Source organism: Vipera berus (genome assembly GCF_964194415.1).
Source record: "Vipera berus genome assembly, chromosome: 1".
Taxonomy (NCBI): Eukaryota; Metazoa; Chordata; class Lepidosauria; order Squamata; family Viperidae; genus Vipera; species Vipera berus.
In genome coordinates, this window is record NC_138202.1 from 338,238,559 (window position 1) to 338,264,752 (window position 26,194).

General features: G+C 42.7%; 1 protein-coding gene across 2 annotated transcripts in view; it reads left to right on the forward strand.

Annotated features, from left to right (window-relative positions):
* Positions 1 to 798: 798 nt before the first annotated feature.
* The window catches only part of SMTNL2 (smoothelin like 2), a 28,701-nt gene continuing 3,305 nt past the window's right edge, over positions 799 to 26,194 (forward strand). Inside the window, exons 1-8 of one of the 2 annotated variants that reach the window (XR_014026806.1) lie at positions 799 to 1,372; positions 13,045 to 13,132; positions 20,961 to 21,149; positions 22,014 to 22,103; positions 23,813 to 23,876; positions 24,927 to 25,097; positions 25,690 to 25,811; positions 26,019 to 26,170. Coding sequence is in view for 1 of the 2 variants with exons in the window: in XM_081330438.1 (XP_081186564.1) it covers positions 944 to 1,372; positions 13,045 to 13,132; positions 20,961 to 21,149; positions 22,014 to 22,103; positions 23,813 to 23,876; positions 24,927 to 25,097; positions 25,690 to 25,807; positions 26,019 to 26,170 (1,301 nt within the window). In the remaining variant the exon portion in view is untranslated. The remainder of the gene's footprint in view (positions 1,373 to 13,044; positions 13,133 to 20,960; positions 21,150 to 22,013; positions 22,104 to 23,812; positions 23,877 to 24,926; positions 25,098 to 25,689; positions 25,812 to 26,018; positions 26,171 to 26,194) is intronic. The other variant, XM_081330438.1, reaches the window with a different exon arrangement.

Consider the following 26,194-nt stretch of genomic DNA (forward strand, 5'->3'; position numbering starts at 1 on the left):
TAGATTTAGCCCCCTTTACGTTTTCTTTCATTTTCTTATTGACCTTTACTGTTCATACATGACTACAGTATCTTCCCTAGTCATCCCAATGCGCTAAACAAGGCCAAAATAGGGCTGGAGAGTTTAGTGTGCTGTCGGATCCCAGCCGTTGCATTACCGTCTTGTATGCTATTATTAAATCATAACTTGATTTATTTTTAGCAGAGCAAGTTGAGTGAGCCCTGCAACTCTGTTCTGCGAAGCGAGATTTTGGGTTAAGATGCTGGGTGAACCAAACAGTGCTTATCGCTTAGCTTAATGACTCAAACAAACCCTTTTCTGGAATCACACCATGCACTGAACACAAAGTACCCAAATGAGTTTGATTCAGCCATCAGACTACCCACAAAAGACCAATCAAGGTTACCCCTGGCATGGTGTGTGAATGCAGGGGCACCGCCTTTACCTGACCTGGCCAGACACTGGGTGAAGGAAGCCTACAACCTTACTGGGGAATGTTTGATTCCTTGGCGGCGCCTCAGAAACCAGCGAGGTCGCCACTCCTCCCGCAGCCACCAGCTCGGCCCCCGCCTCAAACACAGCCAGTTCCCCCCTCCTCTCCAGCTCCTCCTCCGAAGGGGCGGTCTGCGCAGGCAGGGGAAATAGCCGGGCAGCACCGCTTGCTCGGTGTGCTCCTGCCCAGCCCCTATCAGCCCCTGGAAACCTTCCTTTTGCACCCTCCCACCTGCTCCTTCCGCCCAGTCCACCCGCCTATAAAAGGAGAGGTTGGGGCTGGCAAAAAGAGACGGTGGAGGAAGCGACCCGAGTCCGCTTTGCTGCTGATGAAAGCGGGCATCGCGCTCTGAAGGCTTGGTTGAGACTGGCCGGACCTTGTTCTTTGGACGAGGAAACGGGCTTTTTTTTTTCTGGACTAAAGGAGGGAAGACCCATTTGCGGGGCCGCCATGGAAGTCAGTGCGACCCGGACGTCGTCGAGCGACATCGCGGACCTGAACAGCCAAGACGCCCAGACGGTGTGCGAAGCGCTGGGCCGCTACGAAGAAACGCTTCGCGGCGCCGTGAAGGAGATCCACGTGGATATCCAGGTCTTTAAGAATGGCGTGGACCGACAGGTGGCCGAAGTGTTGCGCTTGGCCAATCCGCTGGCCAGCACCGTAGCCGAGCTCCAGCAAGAGAACCAGCAGTTGCGGGCGCAGGTCGAGCATTTAGCTCAGCAGGTGGAGATCCTCAGCCGGGCAGCCGGACTCTCGGACGTCTTGATTTCCAAGCCGGTATCCTCGACGGCGTCCGCCGCATCGCCGAGGCTGGTGGGAAGCAGCAACAGCAGTCGCTTTGCTAGCCACGCTAGACTGTCCCTTTCCAGCAAGAGTCAGGTAACCCGTGTAGCAGGAGCGGGAAAGCACCGTCTGCCAGACGGCTGCGTGCAGAAATCACTGAAATCATTGATCTCCTAGCCCGCGTGGAAGGGGTTCCTGGCGCGCTGTTGAGCCAGTCGGTTGCCCTCGGCCCTTCTGCCCCCGAGCTTGGTCAGATCTGTGTCTTTTCTCTTCCGTCCCCCGACCTCCAGCGCCCCCTTCCCTCCTTTTTCCTCCCTGTTTACACCAGCGTTTCCCAACCTTAGGAACTTGAAGATGCGTGGACTTCAACTCCCAGAATTCCCCAGCCAGCATAGCTGGCTGGGGAATTCTGGGAGTTGAAGTCCACGCATCTTCAAGTTCCTAAGGTTGGGAAACGCTGGTTTACACGATGCCCTCCCTCGGTGCGATTTCACTTCTGCACGCAGCTCCACCCAGGAGATCACAGATAGGACGAAGTGGCGCTCGTACGCTCCGTCGGGGAGCGTCGTCTCGCGCTGCGCGAAGATGCCGCGCCCCCGTTTCCCCCCCCCTTTCCCCTCCCCCCCCCTCGAACCCGGATCTTTCAACATTAACCGAACTTCCAGGGCGGCGCAGTGGAAGTTTGCTGGACCGGCGTAGCCGTTTCAAATGCTATTGTACCGGTTCTCTGGTTCCACGCTGGGGCGGATGTTTGCATGCGTGTGGAATCTCGTGTATGGGTGTTTCGTTGCGGACGGGGTTTGCGGGCAATTCGTTTTGCGCCCCCCACCCCACCCCCCAATCGCGTTTTGAGGGGCGGGAACGCTCCCTGCGAGCGCGTTGACTTCTTGCGCATGACTGAAACTGCGCTAAAGCTGCGATCTCGTTGCTGCTAGGCGGGGCGATCGTGGGATAGGAATTTCGGAAAATTAGAAAGGGCAGTTCCCCCTGCTGTCGCCCAAGCAAAAAAGCAGCCATCCTTCTTAATCAAGCAGATTGCCTTTGAAATGAAGCAGGGTTTTATTTCAGGTCAGGCTTTCTGAATCACAGACTTGATTTCATCACAAATGATCAAACTTTGGACACGAGTAAAGCGTGCTCTTAAGAGTGATCGTCATATATCCTCCTGGCTTGGAAAGTTTTTCAAGACGTGATCCTTCCTTCCGTAAAAGAATTGGAACAAATCCTCTGTTGAAGGAGAGGCGTTTAGCCAGGAGAAGGGACAATAAGAAGCAATGGAGTCTTTCTCTTCAAGTATTTGAAGAGCTTTCCTGTACTAAATGAACAGAATTTGCTTCATGTTTCAGAACCAGTGAGTTCATATTACAAGGAAGGGGTTTATATGAGGGCTGTGCTAATCACAAACCTTTCAGCTTTCAATAAAATGTGTCGGTCTGAAAAGATACCACTAGACTCCCTCTGAAATAAGGTGATCCTAAGTGATATAAGAGGGACGCGGTGGCTCAGTGGGTTAGGACGCTGAGCTTGTCGATCGGAAGGTCGGCAGTTTGGTGGGTCGAATCCCGAGTGCCGCATAACAGAGTTGAGCGCCTGTTACTCGTCCCAGCTTCTGCCAACCTAGCAGTTCGAAAGCACGTCAAAATGCGAGTAGAAAAATAGGGACCACTCCGGTGGGAAGGTAACAGCGTTCCGTGCGCCTTTGGCGTCTAGTCATGCCGGCCACATGACCACGGAGACGTCCTCGGACAAGCGCTGGCTCTTCGGCTTTGAAACGGAGATGAGCACCGGCCCCTAGAGTCGGAAACGACTAGCACGCGTGTGCGGGGGAACCTTTACCTTTACCTTTTAAGTGATATAATCTGTTTGAGAATAGAGCAGACTGGTTTGTTTCATGCTTCAGGTTTGTGGTTCAGTGTGTTGTAGAAATCCAGTAGATTGTGCGAACCAGGCTATTAGGTGGTTTATTTGTTTGGGCCTTATGTGCTTTATGAGTATGCCAACTAGGATCACGTTTTATTAACCAGGTACATTGTATCAACTCAGCCATAATCTTGTAAAGTGGTGATTCATTCAATCTTTTAAAGAAGAGCCCAGGTGCCAGGACAGAAGGAGAGAGTTAATTACACATGACTTTTGAGATGGTCTCCAACTCTGATTTCTCTGCGGTTGTGTGAATCATGGTTTTATTCTTTTTCTCCCACAATCCCCCTGGATGTCTCCATCTGACTGAAGCAGCTGCCTCCTTTTTCTGATTTAGCCGTTGCCCAGAGATATTTGAGGTACAGCAGTTGTGCAGACGTCAGTCCAATGTAGAGTTGGCCTCTGTCTGTTGTGCTTCACATAAGGGATTCCCTTTTCCATCTCAATAGGTGCTTCAGACAAGCTCCTTTCTCTCAAATTTTCAGACTGCAAATTGGTTGTTTTTCCACACCAAGTCAGTGAAACTCCCTATGGCTGCTCTATTTGCCTAGTATGGTAAAATTGCTTTGTGTTCACCTTGGCTATTTTTGAGGCTTAATAATGTTGTTCAAAAGTGCCAGTTTATGGCGTTGAGTGAAATTAGAGAATGGATTAACTTTGTAAGTAAGTTACACCTAGATTATTTTATGATACTCTTCAAAGACAGTGGAAAACAAGAATATGGCTTGTTGTACTCTTCATCCGTGTAAAGAAGTTTAGAATGACAGAAGACCATCAGAAAGTTTTCCATTCAGAAATAAGCATAATTAGTTGCCATGCATTTGAGATAGCTTTGATGATTTGATTATGCACTATCAAGTTGTTTCAACTTCCTAGTTCCTACATAGACAGATTTTCTCTATGACAAACTCTCCTTAATCTGTTCTTCTAGGTCAGGAGTAGGCAACCTTGGCTTTTTTATGACTTGTGGACTTCAACTCCCAGAATTCCTGAGCCAGAGTTGAAGTCCACAAGTCCTAAAAGAGCCAAGGTTACCTATCCCTGTTCTAGGTCTTCCAACAGTGCACCCATTGCCACTGTTATTGAGTCCATCCACCTTGCCGCTCGTCATCCTCTTCTCTTTCCTTTCACCCTTTCCTAGCATTAGAACCTTTTCTGCAGGATAAGATCTTAGCATTATGTGTCCAAAGTAGGATAATTTGAGTCTAGTCATTTGTGCCTTGAGTGAGTACTTCAGGTTGATTTGTTTGATGATACATTGGTTGGATTTGTTTGGTTGTCCATTGTATTCTCAGAAGTCTTCTTCAGCATTAAAGTTAAAAAGCATCGAATCTCTTCCTCCTATCCTGCTTCTTCAAAATCCAGCCAGAAGGCTTAAAACCAGGATAGGTAGTTTTTGGTAATTTGGGAATCACCCTTACATGCTTTGAATGGGCAAAGGCTATAATAGATTTTGTGTTAATGTAAAGTGGGAAGGGAAACATTTTTTTTCTCCCGTCTTTCCCTGGTGAGGTTCAGTTTCCTTTTAAAGTAGGATAAGTCTATATAAGATTTAAGATTCCTTTTCCCATGTACGGTATTTGGGGATTGCTCTACAGTTTCCAGAAAACAGTGAGAAGGTGCTTTTGGTGCCAAAAATAACATTCAGTCTTGTATCTTAGATTGTTTACCTCTAGTTTAAGAGCTGTCTGAAAGGAGCAAGGGACTTGCACCATTACGTCTCCCACATACCTTCAAAAATGAAAAATACTGTCTGCTGGAGTGCTTTGTCCACACCTATCAGCCTGAGGGTAACTTACCACATACTGGACTGTATTTGTACAACACACCCAACCCAGTTTCTAAAGGAGCCCATTTGGGGGGGCCTGAAATATATTTTTCAACCCTAAACTGTCCCAAATATCTGCATTTGCACAACACACTAAGCTATAAAAACATTTACCAAGATTATACATTATATAAATGCAGCCATTAGGTTTTCTAATGACTTGGTTAAGTACGCTGTACTGTATAAACACAGCAAAGATGTCTCTTTGCATAGATCTGCCTTGAAAATAATTCTCTTAGCGAAATGCCAGGGGTTGAATTGAAGGTCATGATTATGATAGGAAAAAGACACTCTACATATGCTCCAAATAATTTTTCTCCTTTTTAAACATACTCCATAAAAGAAACGTCTTGGATAAGAAGTGAAATGTCTTCAACATAATGTATATACTGTTCAGATCCTAATATGATCTGGTGTTGCAGCCTGCTGCCTCCTAAACTCATTGAAAACTGGTGGGATCTTTCTAAGCTCGGGCTGATGAAGAACAGACTGGGCAGCCGTTTGTCTGAAATGGTATAGGGTTTCTTTCCTGAGCAGGGGGTTGGACTAGATGAACTCTGAGGTCCCTTCCAACTACATCATCATCATCATCACCATTATTATTGATGTAGTAATTGGAAAGAGCTTTGGACTTGAAACTTAAACTATCAGTCATTTAGTTAGCCCGTAAAAAGAAGAATGTGTATTGGTTTGGGACATGGTATCCTGCATCTATCATCTACCAAAGACATTTCTCAAAAAGGAAATTTTCAAACTTGATTGTACAGCACCCTTTATCTTTCCTTTAGGAATTACTAATTCTCTTTCTGGCAATATTCATATACCTACGCCCTTACCCTCAGATTCTCAATTTATTCCTTCAACATTCCCAAACATCTGGAAATTGACTCCTGTGGCAGGTGGGCCTTTGTAAAATCTTTATGAACCCAAATGTTACAGAAATTAGGTAGGGCAAACAGACAGACCTGTCTGTCTATGGAAATTGTCAGTCATCCATGGTTTCCCCCAAAGGCGTTTTTCAAAAGGCAACTGGACTTTCTTTGTTTTTCCTTGAAGACATTTCACTTCTCTTTTTTTATTGAAAAGTTTTGCAATACATTTTTTAACAAAGCAAAACCCCTCCCCACCCCCTCCCCTCTCCCCAACCCTCCCCAGCACCTCCCTCCCTTCCCCCTCCCCCCTCCCCGACTTCCCAGAGCTCAATACAGGGTATAAAAATACAAACAATCATAGTCTACCTTATGCAAACAACAATAAACTATTAAATCTATCGCACTTTAACTCATAAACTAACTACAAGCAATATAAATATCACATCAATACTTATTCAAATGCTAGGTGAAACTTTTTAGTCCCATATTTATTCTGGATATAATCAATCCATCTTCTCCACTCCACAATATATCTCTGTTGCGATTGGTCTTTCAAATACGCTGAAATCTTTGCCATTTCCGCCAGGTTGGAAACTTTTAAAGTCCATTCTTCTATAGTCGGCAGTTCTTCCTTCTTCCAATATTGCCCTACTAAAAGTCTCGCTGCCGTAATTAAATTCAAGATCAACTTAGTGTCCACAACAGTAGTATCCGTAATAATGCCCAGTAAAAACAGTTGCATCTTCACCACCACACCTCCAGCATTTGGGCTGGCAGTTCGGATACATACTTGCTAATTTTTTAGGATCTAAATGCCACCTATAAAACATCTTATAAAAATTCTCTCTTAAGTTTTGAGCTTGCGTAAATTTTACATTTCTCACCCAAATCTTTTCCCAGGTATCCATTGTAATGACTTCTTGAAAATTCTGAGCCCACTTTATCATACAGTCTTTAACAAGTTCTGTCTCTGAGTCAATTTCTATCAATGCAAGATATATCCTTTTAATATGTGCTTGGCCTTGATCTCTAATTTGCTTTACCAGATTTTCATCAGTCATTGAAAAACCAATTTTCTGGTCTTCTTTCCACCTGGCCTGTAATTGCCCATACTGAAACCAAGTTTGTACAATCTTTTCTTCTCTTAAAATATTATACGGCTTTAAATGCCATACATTCCTTTCCAAACTTAAAATTTCCTGATATGTAGTCACATCATGTTTAAACCCAACACTTATATTTTCTATTGCGTGTTTCGGTATTGCCCATATAGGTATCTTATAATTTAACTTATGTCTATACTTTTTCCAAACTCGCAACAGAGCATGTCTTGAAATATGTACCTTGAACACATTATCCACCTTCTTATCATACAATAAATATGCATGCCATATTTATGCCATTCCATATTTCTATGGAAATTGTCAGTCATCCATGGTTTCCCCCAAAGGCGTTTTTCAAAAGGCAACTGGACTTTCTTTGTTTTTCCTTGAAGACATTTCACTTCTCGTCCAAGAAACTTCAGTTCTGGTTCTCTCAGAACTGAAGAAACGTCTTGGATAAGAAGTGAAATGTCTTCAAGGAAAAAGGAAGAAAGTCCAGTTGCCTTTTGAAAAAGCACCTTTGAGACAGACCTATCATGCTGTTTCTTTTCAGGCTAAGTGACACTGAAGAAAATAAGCAAGAAATAATAAGAAACAAAAATAAGAAAAATAAATTATGGGTATGAGATAAGAAAAGGTAACATAGCTAAAAGAGGTTTCACCAGACATTCCAAGTATAGTAGAGAACGCTATCAGCCTTATTTGTACCTGTGCTACATATGCACCATTCTCTACCAAGTATGAGTAAGCTGGATTTAAGCACCAGACTATGAGAATATATAGTAACAAGATCCCTGCTGTTGAGTCAGGAAAACAACCATCACTTGCCTCTACCACACTTGACTATCCATAGTTATATTCTCTGGCAGCATTTATATACCATCTTTAACCAGATCAATTGATTACCTAGCAGCTGAGTTAGTTCATTAACCAGGTTCAGTATGCTCTCTGGAGAGTAAGTTCCAGGTAGCTAGCTGTCTTGCTAGTAATGGTGATTTCATCTCCTTCTTTCCCTAAATAATGTTTTTGAAAACCTTCTCAACTAGTGGCCTTCATCCTATTTTGTGGTGGTTGAATTCTGAAGGTTAGTCATACATGAGGTTATCTCTGCTAATTTCTGCTCAGTGAAGCTGGTGTGTTTCACAAAGGGGGGAAAAGCTGCCATAGCCCAGTTTCAAGGGGTTTTGACTCCCCCCATTTAACCTTTTTTATTTTATTTTTTGAGTTATGGGAACAGCCAGTGCACATTTTGGGAATGGTCAGCAAAGTAATTTTGGGGATTTCCTAAATTTTTCTGTTACTCTGGCCAAATACTGATTAGCACCTCCCTATAAACTCCCAGAGAAGCCCAATATGTACAAGTCAAGATGGATGTAACCAAATCATAGATAACCTGACCAGCTGGGGAAGGGCCACAGTTGGAGTATTAGCTGCAGTTGTGAAAATACCGTACAGTTATCATAGCTATCACCTAGAAATGAAGTGCTGTTTCTTTTGCTTAAAGTTGGACTGCAAAAAAATTCAAATAACCACCAAGGAGCCTCTAGAGATCTGGATTTTGGCAGCCCAGATCTGGTAGCTCCAGGATCTAGAATGAGCTTCAGCTCAGAGTATTTGTTGATGTGCCAAGCTATCCATTACTAACTCACAAAAGCAATACTAGTATTGTTTGAAGTGTTAATAAAATTAAGGCAGCCAGGAGTGCCTAACACTACTTCCAAGGATATTGTAAAAAAAAAAAAAGAAAAAAGAAAAACCAAACCCTACCTCTATCCAGGTAGTCACCAGGAGACAAACTTATCTTCAGTGTTAATGCCCAAATGTGCTGCTCTCCTAGTTTATATGAATTCTAGGTTCACCATTTGACTATCTTTTGCTCAGAGGAATCTAAAGAGAATAAAGCTGGATAACAACCGAGTGCATATGTTGGAAAATGACAAGACTCATTTCTTTCATCAAACTGATAATTGTTAGTTGAATTGGTTTTTAACAATACTGTTATATCTCTTCTTTCCTTTAGAATCTGGGAGAAACAAATAAGAACCTCAAACAAATGAAATGGGCTATCCTTCGGTCCTCTTAGCTCTTGTTTTAGGGTGGTAGATCTATCATATCAAAGTTGCCACAATTCATATGACCAATAGATGGCAGCAGAGTTATCCTGGAAATGAGTCCTTGCTGCCATCTAGTAGTCATTCTGACTTTTGCAACCCAGATAATAGTAATCCTATTTCTAAGTGTCGTTAGTATATAATTGCCATTATTTTAAGATATAATACATTTGTTTGTTTGAATACACCATATTATTCAAACAGCACAACTGTGTCTTTTTAATCAATGTTAATATTGAGCATATTGTATAAACCTAGCCGCATGGTTGGCAGTGATCTGGACCACCAGGATAAGTGATGAAGTGCCATTACTGATGCATTTTCCTTATGCTCTTAATTACCCAGAGCCTCCAACATCATGCCAATAAATGGAATGGCTGTTCAGGTCTGTCCTTCTTCACAAAGTTGTCTCTCAAGGTTTCTTTTAGTCAACAGACTAAACTCTGGCTGAACAACCAGTCTGACTTCCATTGTTTATCTCCTTGGCTAGGACGTTTTCCTCCTTTGTGCAGCCTCCAGCCAGAATCTGGTGTGGATTTCTTGAGCTCAAGCAGGGCAGCAGTACACTGTCTCTATGCTGTTTTGTTCAGGTGGCTGTGGCTTGGAACTATGGTAGGTGTCGTGACTATTTAGCAGTGATGTCATCCTAATGAGCTAGGCCCCATTCCTGGCCTTGGGGAGAGGAGAGAGAACACTGGCAGCTGGAGCTCCCTTGAACTGCCATCAAGTGCAATAAACATCCTCTCCATTTCTATCAATATGATTAATGGCTTTTCTGGGGAATAGTCCTGGTGTATGTTACGCCAAGTGGCACTGAAGGCTGACAGCTGCAATGGGATATGAAGTAAGGATTTTTGAGGGATGCGTATTTTGTTCCTGTAAATCTAGGATGGTCTCGTGAGTGATTCCCAAGTTGGTTGGAGCTTAACTCCAGCATTTTAATCTCACCATAATGTGTGATGATCCTTCACACTTGGAAACAGCTGGAGTTAGACTTTCTGCACAAGGAGGAAAAAGATCAGACTGGTTTGGATGCCTGTTCAGAACCAGCATATAACTTTCGGAGAACTAATCATGTTCCCTTGACTTATTTTGGCTCTAGACTAGTTTTTATGCTGTTCTAGGAATGTTGCTCTTGAGTGAAGTTTTATATTACCATTATGTGCCTCAACAATTTCACTTGATGCTTTCAGGTGGAAAAGGATGGATTCAGAGCTGACCTGGCCATCTGAGGTTTTCTCTGTTTTGAGGGACGGTGACTAGAAGAGGATCCCACCATTAATGGCCTCTATAATCCCTGAATCTAGTAGTTAGTAGAAGACATTAGCGCTCCTGTCAACTGCTACTTGCCATACAGTGGTCACCAGTCCATTTCACTGGCTTTGCTGCCTCAAATGTTCCTTTTACTTTACCTGGCTCTCAGTAAGAAAAGCACTGAAGAGATGCTTGCTCCTTTAGAAGGAAGAATAATATGTAACTATTACTACCATAACTGTTTCCCCTGTATCCTATACATTTCTGTATTTGGACATTGTTTTCTGAGCTGATATGAATACAGAAATGGACAACCTGGCTGTTGCTACAGAGAAAATGCTCTGCACATGCGTAGATCTTCTGTACATGTTCCCTCAGTATCAGAAGCAAGTTTTAAAGCCAAACCCTAACTCCATTTATATATGCATTTTGGAAATAATGTATCTTTTTGTAGTATGGTGAGTTTTTGGGCCATAAGCCTATAGTTCTGGAAGGTCATTTCATGACCATTTGTTTTGGGCTGGAATTAAAAGAGAAAGAGGAATAAAGTGTTTAACGTTTGGATTTTGCATATTTGAAATTAATTTTAAATATATAAAGAGTACTAGTTTGAAAATCAGATAAGGGCTATATCTGCATAAGCAAAGCTTGTAAGAGCGTGCTTTATTGAATAAACTAACTGTCTTTGAAGGGCATTGCAGCGATAAGGTTAGTAACAATTTGCACATGTGTTTTTCTCTCTTTCAGTTTTTTTTTATAGATAGCAAAAGCACTGCAGAGGTATAGGTAGGGAGGGGAATTTGGATTTGTGGTTGCAAGCTATTCAGACATGAAAAGTCAGATACTGTTACAGGCTTCTGGAATTAATTTTCTTATTTTCTGACAGGAACTCAATAAGGTAGTGCTTAATCAATTGAGCTGTTCCTGTATTTGTTCAATTGGAGATTGTAATCTATAAGAGCATTTGTTTTTAATTGCTGATCCCTCCTCATAATAGAATTTTCCCCCAGGTGTTCAATTGCCCCCTCTTCTCCTACTTTTCCAAATATGGTTGTTCCATCATGCCTTTGGGACAAGGTTGCTGTGACTACTGCATTCTTCTGCACATTGAATTGGTTCTTTGGTTTTTAATGTTCAGATCATCAATTTATGTCTAACTGTATTGCGATTCATGGTTTTTAGTTTTGGTTTAGATTATGAAAATGATGATCTGTTTAGCTTCTCTATTAATCTCTGTTTTAATCCAAGTTGCAGATTTTGGGAATTGTACATTGCCCCAGGTTGAGAGGCTTTTAAGCAGGGCTGTATGTAAGAAGTTAATAAATTGTCATGATGCAGCTGTGACTATATGATCGAAGCCCCATCCCATTCTAATATGTATTACTGTATATTGAAAAGTGCAGGGCTTCGATTGCTTGATCAAAGCAGCCATTTTGAGTTCTCTCATCTCTCCCAATAGATGATGCCCCTGTTTGTAAATTAAGAAATAAGCATGTATGTTTCTTGGGTGGTTGGGTGCTTCAAAATGGCCCCTGCTTCAGAAACTTTGCTTTTCAGGACATGATTTGGTGTAGTGGTAAGTGTTATCAGGCACAAAGAGCCAGGATCATCCGTTAGATTGCAGCATAGAAGATTTATTCAAACCCATACACAAAAATCTAGTTAACTAAAGTTTAACACTAACTGGCGGAGGATAAGGGTCAGTGGAATTCAGGATAGTTTACACTTGAACCACTTGTGGGAATCTAACGACTCTAAGCTGATGACATGCTTAACTCCACTCCCCCCTCCAGCTATGTCTGCTCTTCTCCCACAAGTGTAAAATATGAATGGATGGCAACAACACTCCATCCGGGCATTTTTAAATGCCACAACCTTTCATACTTTCATACTTATGAATTTAAGCCAAGTTTAGCCAGTAATGCTGCTCTATAGCAAAGTAGGAATCCAGCCTCCTTCAGTCCCTCTCCTCTAGGATGGGCAATGCTGGTTTGAGGGTAGACTTGTATCCTTTTAGTCAGATGTTATTGAGGATAGTATAGATTAGAAGAATCTCACAGAGGTATTTTCAAACAGTGGATGAAATTCAATTAAAATTTACAACTGAGAACTAAGGTAGTTGATTTACAGGAAAACAAATCAAATGTATGCTGGGGAACAGCTTTTATTCTTGGCCTCAGAAGAGATAGATTTAGAGTTAATAACATTACTATACCTCATACATATTGTAGCTATCTTCCCTCCCCAATCTTTTTAAAACAAATGTAGCTACAAAAACACAAGTACATGTTCTGGTGGGATGGCTTTAAGCCACTTACGTAGATCACATATTGCATTAATCCATAGGTTGTATAACCCATATTTTATTAAATAAAACACCCACTGTAAGCCATAAACCAGGGTATGTAAATCACAACTGGCTGGGTTCCCAGAATTGACTAAGCCATAATGAAGTTTGTTCTTCTAGCTTTGTGTATTTTGTGAGCACAGCCACAAATTCTCTTTAAGCACTTCTCTTCCCTTTCAACAGTGCAATGTGCCCTCTTCCTTTTGGCAAACTTGGAAGCTGGGGGTTTCCAATCTGGAATAACCATCTGCTCTCTGGTGTTTTTGACTCTCCTTCTCCCCCCCCCCCAAATCAGTGCTTGTAACAGTGTGCATTATCTTCTTGCCTTTGCAGAGTTTGGACATTGAGGATGAAAAGAACTTTATGAGCCAAAGAACCCCTGATTCAGCCATAACTGAGAATGGGCATCAGTTGTCAGGAGGTAAGGAAAGGAAATCCTTTTAGTGAGACCATAAATCTTTACTGTTTCTGATGTGGTGAAAGTTAAACAGGCTTTTGAAGTGATGTTGCACAGGCTCTGGAAGTTTGATTCACTGTTCTTTTTCCTGCCTAGATTACAAGAAGAAAAATGTCCATTTAGGCTTGGAATGAAATAAAAAGTGTCTTCTAAATCACTAAATATTTTAATGTTGAGCTTAAACCCAGGTGGATGGCCAGCATTCATTCTATTAACAACTTATAGTTCAAAGTGAAATGGTATTTCATGTTAAAAGAGAGGGTGGTTCTTTTAAATATGTGATTAAGATCATCATATGTAGTAGCCTATTTAGTATCGTATTTAGCAACTACCACTGTTTAGTGGTCATTTGCAAATAGGATAGTAATAAAAAAATATTTTCCGAACAATGTGCACATTTACAACCAAATTTAGTATGCTTGACAACAATGCATCCCAGAGTGAGAGTAAGGCTGGCATAGCTGAACGAGAACTTTATTTGGATAAGATGGGAGCAACCACTGTTCTTTGCAGTATCTCCCTCTCAGTCATGTGTTTAGCAACCACTTTGCTTAAGAACTTGGTCATTGGAATGGAACTAGTTGTTAAATGGGGAGTGAGTATATAGGAATGATTTCCTAAATAAATATTGATCTTGTCAGAATCCATTTATATCACATTTCATAATTGTATAGGTAGAACAACGTGCTATTTCTGGGGATTCTGCCATCTCTCCGAGGGGGGGGGGAGAGGATGGTTACTAAAGCGATTTTCAAACAACAGGGGATGTTTTACTGGGGAAGGGAGGGGGGACAGACAGGTCTGGATTGTATCTTCATTTACAACTGAAAAGGAAAGCAATAACCATAAAACCAAGGAGAGTTCCCTTTCCCATGGAAGGACCTGACACCTAGCAACTGACGACAGCCTGACCAAATGGATGAGGGGAGGGGCTGGAATGGGAATGGTTTATATAGGATTGAAATGTAACTTTTCTCAGATTCCGTCTTGTATTCCCACAATCGATTCCATCCTAGTAAACATTTTCCTTTTGGACTAAACTTGCATCCAAGAGTTCTTATTTCCTAAGATGTGGATTGAGGTGGGTCCTGACAGTAGACGGAATCTGCTTTAAGAGTCAACCTGGAAGGGAAAACCTTACCGGGGGACTTTGCAACAAATAAAATGTCTGCCGATGAAGCAAGAGAGGAGGGAAGCCCCATGGAGGGGGAGTCTTCCCCCCAAATGGAATCCCAGAGACAATGGGAAGCTGAAGCAGCATATTCCCCCGGGGAAGAAGCGGTGGAGCAGTACGACCGAAAACCCCGGTGGTCGATGGGCGTTGGAAGGAAAAGTGAGTGGGAAAAGGCTTCGGGAGAAACGACCCTGAGGCGTAGTAACCACCAACCGGAATGGAGGCAAGAGATGGAGAGTTCCCTGCACGCCAGCGAGGAGGAGCGGATCCTGGAAAAGGCCATTGATCTGATGAAAGCAACCCTGAGTTCACTGAGGGAGGAGAGAGCTGAAAATCGCAACCGAGGCAGCGCCTGGGGACGCAACTGGAAAGGTAACGGAGGGGATCCAACACCTGAAACCCCGGGGCCATCCAATGGAACAGGAATTGCTGCCTCAGCAGTACCCACCCCCCCCAGAACCACAGATGGGGACCAGGATGAGGAGCGATACCGGCCACGGCGCAGACAACGCTCCAGCCAAAGACTCCCGCCCCTGGAAGTCAAATTCAAGGGGGAGCCATCACGACTGGGATTTTTCCTAACCCAAGTCCTCAGCTACATGGAAGAGTACGGACGGGACATCCCCAGTGACAAAACACGCATCCGAATTGTGCAATCTGCCCTGGACGGGACGGCTGCAGACTGGGTGGTGAACTTGCATGACTCCAACGCCCCAGAACTCAACGACTTCAACCGATTCATGTCATCTTTGAGGCGACGGTTCGAGGATCCTTTGGCTGACCGTAAGGCCTGGGAGAGAATCAAAACGGTGAGGCAGGGCAGGCGAGCAGTGGCTGATTATACCCAAGAATTCCGAGCCATTGCCAGCAAGCTGAACTGGCCAGAAGACATCCTCCTTAGCCACTTCAAAGACGGTCTGAACTACGACCTGTATGATGCTTGCCTGCCTCGAGGAGACCCACCCCACCTCGACGACTGGTACATCCTGGCGGAGGAAGTGGAAATAGACCTACTGAAGAGACACCGCAGAGGAAAACCATGGGGCCGCCTGCCACCCGAGCAAACACGCGAGGGGGAAAAACCACCAGCCACAGCCAAAAAATCAACAAGTTGCTTCAACTGCGGGAGAGAGGGCCACCATGCTGCAGAATGTCGTTCAAAAGCCCCCCCACGAAAACCAGAGGCATCATCCTCCAAGAAGCCGTGGAAGCCCCAAGGCAACACAAAAGAATCTTCCATGAAGGGGACAGAGGCTGTAGAGTCCACAATTCCTGCCAGGAACTGGGACTGGACTCCGGCCTGCACCGCAGGGACGGTGGACAACTCGGAAGACAGCTCAGAGGGAGAACCATTGGTAAGTGGACCCCTTCCACCCATACTTAAGACAGTGACTATATTAGCTTCCCCTATGCCTGAAGCAGCCAAAATAAAAGCTCTGATAGACTCTGGGTGCATCCGCTGCCTTATCAGCCCAACGCTGGTGGAGAGATTGAGCATCCCAGTGAGGAGGCTAAAACAACCAATCTCTTTTAGTCAATTAGATGGGACAATAGCAGGGGGAGGACCAGCCACCCTAGCCACTTTACCAATCCACCTATCACTGGGGCCCCATGAGGAGGACATAACGTTTATAGTGGCCCCAGGCATGGAATGCCCAATGATCCTAGGATTGGAATGGCTGAAGAAATGGAACCCCGGGATAAACTGGAGGACAGCAGAACTCAATTTCCCAAAGGGGGGGCAGAAGAACTTAGACTCCAAAAGCACCCCCCCAACCCAGAGGGAGGAGACAGCAGCAGTGGGGAAAGAGAAGGGATTACCAGAGATACCGGAGGAATACAGGGACCTGACTGAGGTTTTCAGTGAGGAAAGAGCAGATGAGCTTCCCCCCCACCGCCCCACAGACTGCACCATAGAATTCAAACCTGGGGCAAAACTCCCAAAACCCAGGATGTATGCCATGAGCCCAAGGGAAATGGCAGAAATGGAGAGATTCATAAAGAAAAACTTAGAAAGAGGATTTATTGAGCCTGCCAAACCCAAAGTGGCCGCCCCGGTTCTGTTCAGGGAGAAGAAGGATGGGTCCTTTCGTTTGGTTGTGGACTATAGAAATTTGAACACAATTAGTGAATGTAATCTGTACCCCCTTCCCCTAATGAAGGATATGTTATCCCACCTATCGAAAGGAAAGATTTTTACCAAACTAGACCTGAGGGAAGCATACTACCGTATTAGGATTAAGGAAGGAGACGAATGGAAGACTGCATTCAACTGCCCAATGGGATGCTATCAATTCAAAGTATTGCCATTCGGACTGCAAGGGGCCCCCGCAGTCTTTATGCAATTAATTAATGACGTGCTGAGAGAGCACCTATATAAGGGGGTCCTGGTTTACCTCGATGACATCCTTATCTTCACAGAAACCAAAGAGGAACATATCAAACTAGTCAGAGCAGTCCTGAAGAAGTTGCGAGCTGCCCACTTATATGCTAAATTATCGAAGTGTGAATTCCATCAGGAAAAAATCGACTACCTGGGATATCGCATATCTCCAGAGGGCATCGAAATGGACCCTGAGAAGGTCAGGGCAGTACTAGAGTGGGCACCCCCCCGCACACGGAAGCAATTGCAAAGTTTCCTGGGGTTTGCAAACTTCTACCGCCAATTCATCCCCGCATTTGGCCAAATAGCCATGCCCCTCACAAATTTGTTGAAAACGAAGGGGGGGGGGGTCACCCGTGAAACCCAGCCAGCCTCTGAAATGGTCAGTGGAATGTCAAGCAGCATTTGAGAGGCTAAAGAGACTTTTTTCTGCTGAACCTGTCCTAAAACACCCAGATCCCGACAAACCTTTTGTAATACAGGCAGATGCGAGTGATGTAGCGGTAGGAGCCGTACTATTACAAGAAAATGATGGGGGGACATTGCAACCATGCGCATACACATCCAGAAAACTCACAGAAACAGAACAACGCTGGCCAATATGGGAAAAAGAGGCATTCTCGTTGAGGTGGGCATTACTAACATGGCGCCAATTTTTAGAAGGAAATAAAATACCTTTCCAGGTCTGGACAGACCACAAAAATTTGGAAGCACTAAAAACGCCCAGGAAGCTCACTCCTAAGCAAGCCTGCTGGTCCCAACATTTTCACCGATTCAATTTCACTCTCAAACACTTACCGGGGGGAAAGAACTTCCTGGCAGATGCATTATCCCGCATGCCCCAATATAACAGCACAAGAGTTACTGACTTTAAACCACTTGTACCGGAACAACAACTGGCAGCACCAGTCACCACCAGGGCACAAGAAAAAATGAAGCCGAAGGTAGATAGCCAAACTGGAATAGAATTCAGGAAATCTTTGGAAAGTGATGAATGGTTCCAGAAAAATAAACATGTGTGCACAATTAAAGATGGACTGCCGTGGGTGGGGGAGAAGCTATATATACCTGCCACACAGAGAATCAATTTCATGCAACTGTGCCATGATACAAAATCAGCAGGACACTTTGGCTTTGTAAAAACCTTACACTTAACTAAAAGGCAATTTTGGTGGCCATCTATGAAAAAGGACATAGAAAGCTATGTGGGTAGCTGTCAAATTTGCGTGATGGCCAAAAGACTGCAAGGGAAACCGCCAGGTCTGTTACAACCGGTGGCAAACCCCTCAGCCCCATGGAAAGAAATAGCCATGGATTTTATCGTAGAACTGCCAGAAAGTAATGGAAACACCGTAGTCTGGACTGTCACAGATCTGTTCTCTAAGCAAGTACATTTCATACCTTGCCAAAAAATCCCGACTGCAAAAGCATTAGCAAAACTTTTTGTACAGCATATTTACAGATTGCACGGGGTACCACAACGCATCATATCTGACAGAGGGGTGCAATTTACGTCGGCATTTTGGAAAGAATTTTTATCCCTCTTAGGAACCACCCAAGGACTGTCATCTAGTCACCATCCTCAGACAGACGGAGCTTCTGAAAGACTTAATAATATACTTGAACAATATCTGAGATGCTATATTAATTTTCAGCAGTCCGACTGGACGGACCTACTGCCTTTTGCAGAAGTAGCATATAATAATGCAGTCCACTCAAGCACAGGTTACACTCCTTTTCAAGTAGCTACAGGCCAGAGTTTCAACCCAATACCAGAACTAACCCCAAAAGAACCGGTTATCCCTGATCTGAAGGAATGGATTGCTCAATTACAAAATACATGGCCAATCGTTAGGAAAGCGTTGGAAGATGCCAGAAAAGCATACAAGACACAGGCAGACAAAAAAAGAACCGATCCCACACCATTTAGGGTAGGAGAGATGGTATATTTATCCACAAAATACCTGAAATCACTCCAACCCTGTAAAAAACTAGGACCAAAATATATTGGACCTTTTCCAATTAAAAGAATCATAAACCCAGTAACAGTTGAATTAGAACTACCCAAAAATCTTAGACGAATACACCCAACCTTCCACTGCAGTCTATTAAAGAGAGAACAACAATCACCACTACGAGAAAAAATCCCACCACCACCACCCCCCATCATGGTGGAAGGAGAACAACATTTTGAAGTGAAAGAAATCTTAGATTCCAGAAAACACCATGGAACGATACAATATTTAGTGGCATGGAAACACCTCCCCTCCTCAGAAAATGAGTGGGTTAACAAACTCCATGTTAAAGCACCTAAGCTGCTTAAGAGGTTTCATACAGAATATCCAAACAAACCAGGCTAACATTTATATGTTTTCTTTCCCCACAGATGGACTCATCTTTTTTCTGAAAGGAGAGCCGAATGTCAGAATCCATTTATATCACATTTCATAATTGTATAGGTAGAACAACGTGCTATTTCTGGGGATTCTGCCATCTCTCCGAGGGGGGGGAGAGGATGGTTACTAAAGCGATTTTCAAACAACAGGGGATGTTTTACTGGGGAAGGGAGGGGGGACAGACAGGTCTGGATTGTATCTTCATTTACAACTGAAAAGGAAAGCAATAACCATAAAACCAAGGAGAGTTCCCTTTCCCATGGAAGGACCTGACACCTAGCAACTGACGACAGCCTGACCAAATGGATGAGGGGAGGGGCTGGAATGGGAATGGTTTATATAGGATTGAAATGTAACTTTTCTCAGATTCCGTCTTGTATTCCCACAATCGATTCCATCCTAGTAAACATTTTCCTTTTGGACTAAACTTGCATCCAAGAGTTCTTATTTCCTAAGATGTGGATTGAGGTGGGTCCTGACAGATCTATTTTTAAAACAAGATATTTATTGAAAAGATAGGTCCTTGGTGCTCTCTTGAGTTTGGTTGTTTTCTTGCAGACGTTTTCTTGCAAACATCCAAGCTCAGAGAGCACTAAGGACCCCATTCCAACCCTGAGCTACAAATATTCTCCTTTATTTATTGAAAAGATAAAACAGCATAGCCATAGATGTCTTTTAAGCAAGTAAAAGAAAGCCTATAATGAAAGCATAGATTTTCTTGGTTCCACATTGGAACATACTCCAATAACCTCAAAATAGAATAACTTTTTTATAATAGAATAATAATTTTATTGTCACTTTAAATGTACACTAATCAGCATACATTAAAATGAGATTTCATTGCATACAGCTCTCAAAGGGTAACCACCTCCAATATACACTGCATAAATATGACCAAAAAATTATGCATATACCCACATACATACACATATATGACCCAGAGAAACAACACTGTCTTGCAAATGGAACTTATGAGATTGTACAGTCAGATAAAAGTTGGAGATTGGTTTCTTGTTGTTTGTATGCTGTAATAAGGCAATTACTTGGCCATTTGGACTGAGCTGTCATTTGCTTAACTCTGCTTAAAGGAAGCTCATATTTGTGGCATTTGAACTTTCCTTAAATAATAATAATAATAATAATAATAATAATAATAATAATAATAATAATAATAATAATAATAATAATAATAATAATAATAATATTTATTTATATACCGCCCTTCTCCCAGAGGACTCAGGGCGGTGAACAGGGCAAATATATAAAAATACAAAAATACAAAAGTTAAAAAGGATTAAACATGTGCCCACTAAAAACAGTAAATACAAATATTAAAAAACAGTAAAAAACCCCACCCATCCCCCATCAGGCCAGGCCGGCTTGTTCAAACAAGAATGTCTTTAGATCGCGACGGAAGGAGTGAAGGTCGGGCGCCATCCGGAGCTCAACCGGTAACCGATTCCATAGCTCCGGGGCGCCCACAGAGAAGGACCTCCCCCTGGGGGCCACCAATCGACATTCTCTGATCGGTGGCACCCTGAGGAGGCCCTCTCTGTGGGAACGCACAGGGCGGAGGGAAGTTGATGCCGGCAGCAGGTGTTCCCTAAGGTACTCCGGACCCATGCCATGTAGGGCCTTAAACACCATTACCAGTACCTTGAATCTCACCCAGAATGATATTATTCTAAGAAAAATAGTATTTAGAAAGAAGAACTCCCTGGAAAATAAAAGACAATGTAGAATTTTAATTTAAAAAAATGATCCCAACATCGTTTTGCTCTTTTCCTCACTAGCCCTGGCTAGGCTCAGCCAAGAAATACTCTTCTCTTCACTTTTCAGATTCTCCTCTTGAGGCACATGCTCCAGCCATGTCTTCGCGGATGCCCCACCAGCCTGTTACTGCAGTAACCAGAGTATCAGAAACATTTTCAGGAGAAACTGTTGGACAGTCAATTGGGCCAAACTCTCCCAGTGGGCAGCAGAGCGATGCTCATAATGAGGCTGTGTCCAAAACATTGATTCAATCAGGTAAAATAGTGGATGACTTGAATAAAATAATCCCCACTTCTGCAAGTCTAGCTGTGCAAAGGTACCTATTAGTGCTATGCACCTTTTGGAAATGGTGTGGAAGAAATGCTTTGAACTTCACAAGAATACAGTGCCTCTCCGCTGCTCATTAAAGCCATTCTCTTTTCTTCATGTCCTAAGAAACTAATCATATGGTAAGTCAACTTTTAAAGTGGCAGCACTTTCATTCAGGGTTCTGCGGAACCCCTGAAAAAAAGCTGTGCCTTCTTTAATGAATAGCAGAGAGGTTCTCTACAAGACTCCAAATATGATGGAATTACTGGAAGTGGTCTTCATCAGTAACCCAGGAGTGTCCCATTGCATCCATTCCTCAAAGGACCATTTCTGGTGCAAGTTTTTACACACATCTTTTCAAAAAGATGTTAGAGCTAAACCTGTGGGGAAATGTTTGTTTTGAGTGAGGCTTAGTGGTGTTAGCATTTTAATTGGGTGTGCATATTTTGGGTTTTAGTGGTGATAGCTTTCTTGTATATAAAAAATGGGCTGGTTCTTTTTTTAAAAAATAAAAAAATAAAAACATCAGAGAAGTGTGGCTTTGTTCTGGAAAGTTTTCTCTCTCACTGAATGCATTCCCACAATATATTTAACTTGGTTACAAAGTTAAATCATTTTCTGGGTTTGCACACTAACATAGAATCTCATGCTAATCAAATGGGCTGTTGGGCAAATGCTGACTTGTTGGAATGTAGCCTTTTGATAGGAGGGACCTAACGTGGCTTGATGGGTTAATGGTCTAATCTGGTTTTCTTCTTCTCTCCATTAAAAAAAATAACATTTTTTATTCTTTGGTTTTTTTAAAAAAAGATATAAAAGGTGCTAGCAGTTCAACCCTGAGCACTGCGAAGAACTGGAATGTGAGTTCAGTGAGGACAACAAATGCTTCCTTTACCTCAGGTTGGCAAATGGGTTTGCATATATTTTCCTATGTTTGAATAATACTTTTCTGTACTATTGTACTATGGTATGGAAAAATTGACACAATAAATAGGTTTCCAAAGACCTCCACATTCAGGTTCCATGCATTTACCCTCAAATATCTGAAATTTAAATGCATTTTTCTTATTTATTGTTTTAATGCTTTATACGGTATTTTAATTGTATGACTGTAGGCCGCCTAGAGTCACCTCAGTGAGATAGGCGGCACAGAGGTTTAACAATAAAATTAGAAAAAAATGCAAATGCTGTCTGACTGACATTTGTATCAGGCAGATGTTTGGCTGAAGAACATGCACCCCTCACTGAAAGATGAAGAACTTTGGGACTAGAAACTGTGTAGAAACCAGATAGGTTGATTAGAGGGGAAGCAGAGGTGTCCACAAGATCAGAGGATTTGATGAAAATGATAAAAATAGTCCATGCTCTTCTGAATCAAGCTGTGTCCCTTTGATTTGTGCATTGTGTGATATCATGACGCACAAACAAAAGGGGTGGAGTTTGCAGCGTGACAGCCCAATGCTGTTTTCGTCATCAAAATTAGCAAGTGGGTAAATCCTTTTGGTGCATGGTGAAGACATGGGCTGCTCTTCATCATAACACTGGCATCTTGCTGATTTCAACACATAGTGCTTATAGTGTCATCAGCTGAATATGGAGCTTCTGCCTTAATGGTCCACAGATGGGCTTTGATCCCAGACATGGATGTCTGCCACGGATTCCACAATGTCAAAGTGGATGCAACAGGACAATTGAAGACTTGCCTCTATTTATCATGCGTTGTGCGCATTGCATATTTGGAAAAACAGATAGGGCTCCAATCTGCTGTCAGTCCTACTATTTTGACATGATTAACTCCCCTCTGCCTTCTACACCCACTCCAACTCCAGATGCCACTGAGAGAGATGCCTCAATAGCCACTGTGAGAAATAATAGGACTCTGCATAATTCAAAAATTGATTTAGGTGGACTGCTTCAGACCTTGTGAAAATGAGCACAGCACCTTTCTGTTATTCTTTGTAATAGGCTTGGGTTTTTTTAGGCTTCCATATAAATCTGGAAAAAAAGCTGCTGCTGCTTTAAGGACTTTTTTTAAGTGGATCAATTTTTTAGGCCCATCTTTTTTTCAAATTCAGACTGGTATCTGAAAATGATGTGGCTACTTTAATTAGTAGGGAGGTTCAGTGCTTATCCAGAGTTCAAAGCACTGATTTATAATCATTTTTAAGTCCTAAACATGCTGAACTAGAGAGTTTTTGATGTAGTCCAGCAGGGTCAAGTGTTTGCATGGTGACCAATAAAAATCTGAATCTAATTTTTAGGAGATTTTGATGCATTTATACTTAATCTTAATAATATAAGCAAGCCTAAGAAAATTATCAGAGAACTTTATATCCTGATCCAGATTAAGACCAGTTTACCTTTCCTGGGTTTGTAATCCAATGGTGAAATCTATATAGTAAAGAATTCCTCTTGGATGACATTGATGGATCGATCATCAGCACCAGTGAATTGCAGATTCCAACCTCTTCTCTATTCAGAGCATGATTCCATCCCGCCCCTCCCCGCACACATTTAGAGTCAGGCATTCCACCCACCCCCTCAAAAACAAATGCTGTAGGAGAATGATTTGGAAGAGAGCCAATTTCTTTATTTAATTTTTTGTGCAGATAAATTTTCTTCGGGGACAAAATCCACATCGACTGTAAACTATGGAAGCCAATCTAGTGAAAGGTGAACATACTTGGATTTGCAAGTATCTTACTCTTTGGATTTTATTGTAATAGGGGCACAGCATGGACATACTGTTGGGTGGAATAGACATTGGGTCTTTCCCCACTGCTTACCTGTGGAAAATTTGTACCACTATGAAATGTCTTGTTCCCATTTCCTATTATGCCATATTCTTCCCTTTTCTTGCACTGTTTCCAGTCATTGCAGTACTCTTCACTTCCCACCAAGTTGATGAGCCTTATAGATTTTACACATCCTGAAGATGTCCATGGGTGGTGTTAAAGCATAGGTCCCCAACCTTTATGCACCAAAATGAAACTACACTGACAACACAGGTGTGGTAACGTCACATGCAATGCCACTGTTCCATACTTGTTTACCAGTGTCCAAGTTCATAAAGTTTGTATGATTGCATCCTTGTGCCCATGTTGTCATTTGCCCTCTGTTTTTACTAACTGAAAATGTTATGAGCCTAGAAATGTTCGTGCTGCGGTTATGGCCAGTGGGGAAAGGCTCATTGGTTTGGTTTGTTTAATCAGGGCTTATTAACTAAACTATATTTGGATGGGTTCTCACATCATATTAAGCCATAAAGTAGGAACTGAGTTTAGCACAGTTTTTTTTTAATTGGGAAAAATATAAATGGGAAGACAGTATGTTATAGAACAAAGCTCCACCCCCAAGCATAAACTTTATTTCCAAAAGTGCCTCTGGGCCCTGCATAGAAATAAATAGTAACAGAAAATAAAAATGATAGGAGCTGCAGCCTATTTAGGTGCAACTTCAGCCTTTGGTAAGTGGTCATTGGTTTTTTGTTTTAACTATGCATATCTTCCCTGACTGCTGTGTTTTGAGAGTGCCCGTGTCATGGTCTTCAAATTTCAGATATGCCTACTGATCCAAATTGTGTGAAGAATATGTAGAGGGCCTGATGTAGCATACTATATGAATCCAGCTATTGTATTTCATCCCTTTTGGAGAATCCAATAGGTCATCCTTTGCAACTGTGTTCTTTTGAAGTGTATTTTCTCTCTTTTTTGGGGGGGGCAGTGTCACCACAAGCCAACAAACCCAGGCTTCAAAGTCCCACTCTCCACCTTCTTCAGTCCATCGACAAGTGGAAAAGCGAAGGGAGCTGGTGAGATCTCAGACCCTGCCCCGGACCTCAGAAACTCAATCTAGAAGAGCACTCTTTGAGAAGTTCGAGCAGGATACTGGAAAGTACGTTGGGTCCCGTTCAACTTTTAGAGAGTTGGTTCAGGGAAGGCCCGGAGGTTGTCTAAAAACAGCTGCCTTAAATCAGGTCACAGTTTCTAGCCTAATGGTTTGCACTTGTTTGTCTGCAGCACAAGGCTGTACCAGAAGTTCTGTTCTGGTAAAAACACAACGATTTAAGAAAAATGCAAAACTGGTTGATCCTCAATATAAGTATAGTTTCTCCTTTAGTTTCAGCAGTTCACTAAGGCAGCATATTTAGCTGACGCAAAACCGCACAAATCATTGCAATGTTCTCTAACCAGCATGCAGGAAAAAAGGTCTTAAAATTTGTTTTACTTATGCCAGTTCAGTGGAGGAGTTGAATAGGAGAGAAGGGATTTGAATGGGAAGGTAAAAGCTAATGTTCCTTCAGATTGCTGGTGTTCATCATATACACAGGATGACAATATTCCAATATTCTACCTCTGACAGCTCCTCTATGATGAAATAGGAAAATTCTGGGTACAGGTTGAAGGAGCTGGTTTTTTTCCATTTAAAATACTACCTCTCTAGATAACAGTAGCAATCTCTTCTCTTTGTGTCCCTCGTTGTGCAGGGGGAAGAGTGTGGGCCGGACCAAACTCAAGAGATCCCAGAGTTTTGCAGTTGCCAGTGCCAGCAGCATCAAGCAAATCCTCTTGGACTGGTGCCGGTCCAAAACTATTGGCTACAAGGTAGGTAAGGAATTCTGTAATTCCTCCCCCCTTCTTCACTGTTTCACTTTGTGAACCCATATGAAGTACCATAATACAACTTCTGGTTCCTCGCCGATACTTAAATTCAGGCTTCTCTACCCCAACTGTGTCAGATCCTTCTCCTGAATTACAGTACTTGCCTTCTCCTCCTTCTTTTCTGCCGCCCTACTCTTCCCCCACCCGCCCCCAGCATATAGATCTGCAGAATTTCTCCTCTAGCTGGAATGATGGGATGGCTTTCTGTGCACTGGTGCACTCCTTCTTCCCCGAAGCATTTGATTACCACACATTGGACCCCACCAAGCGCAAGGAGAACTTTGAACTGGCATTCACAACAGCTGAGTAAGTAGGGTGCTACTGTCATAA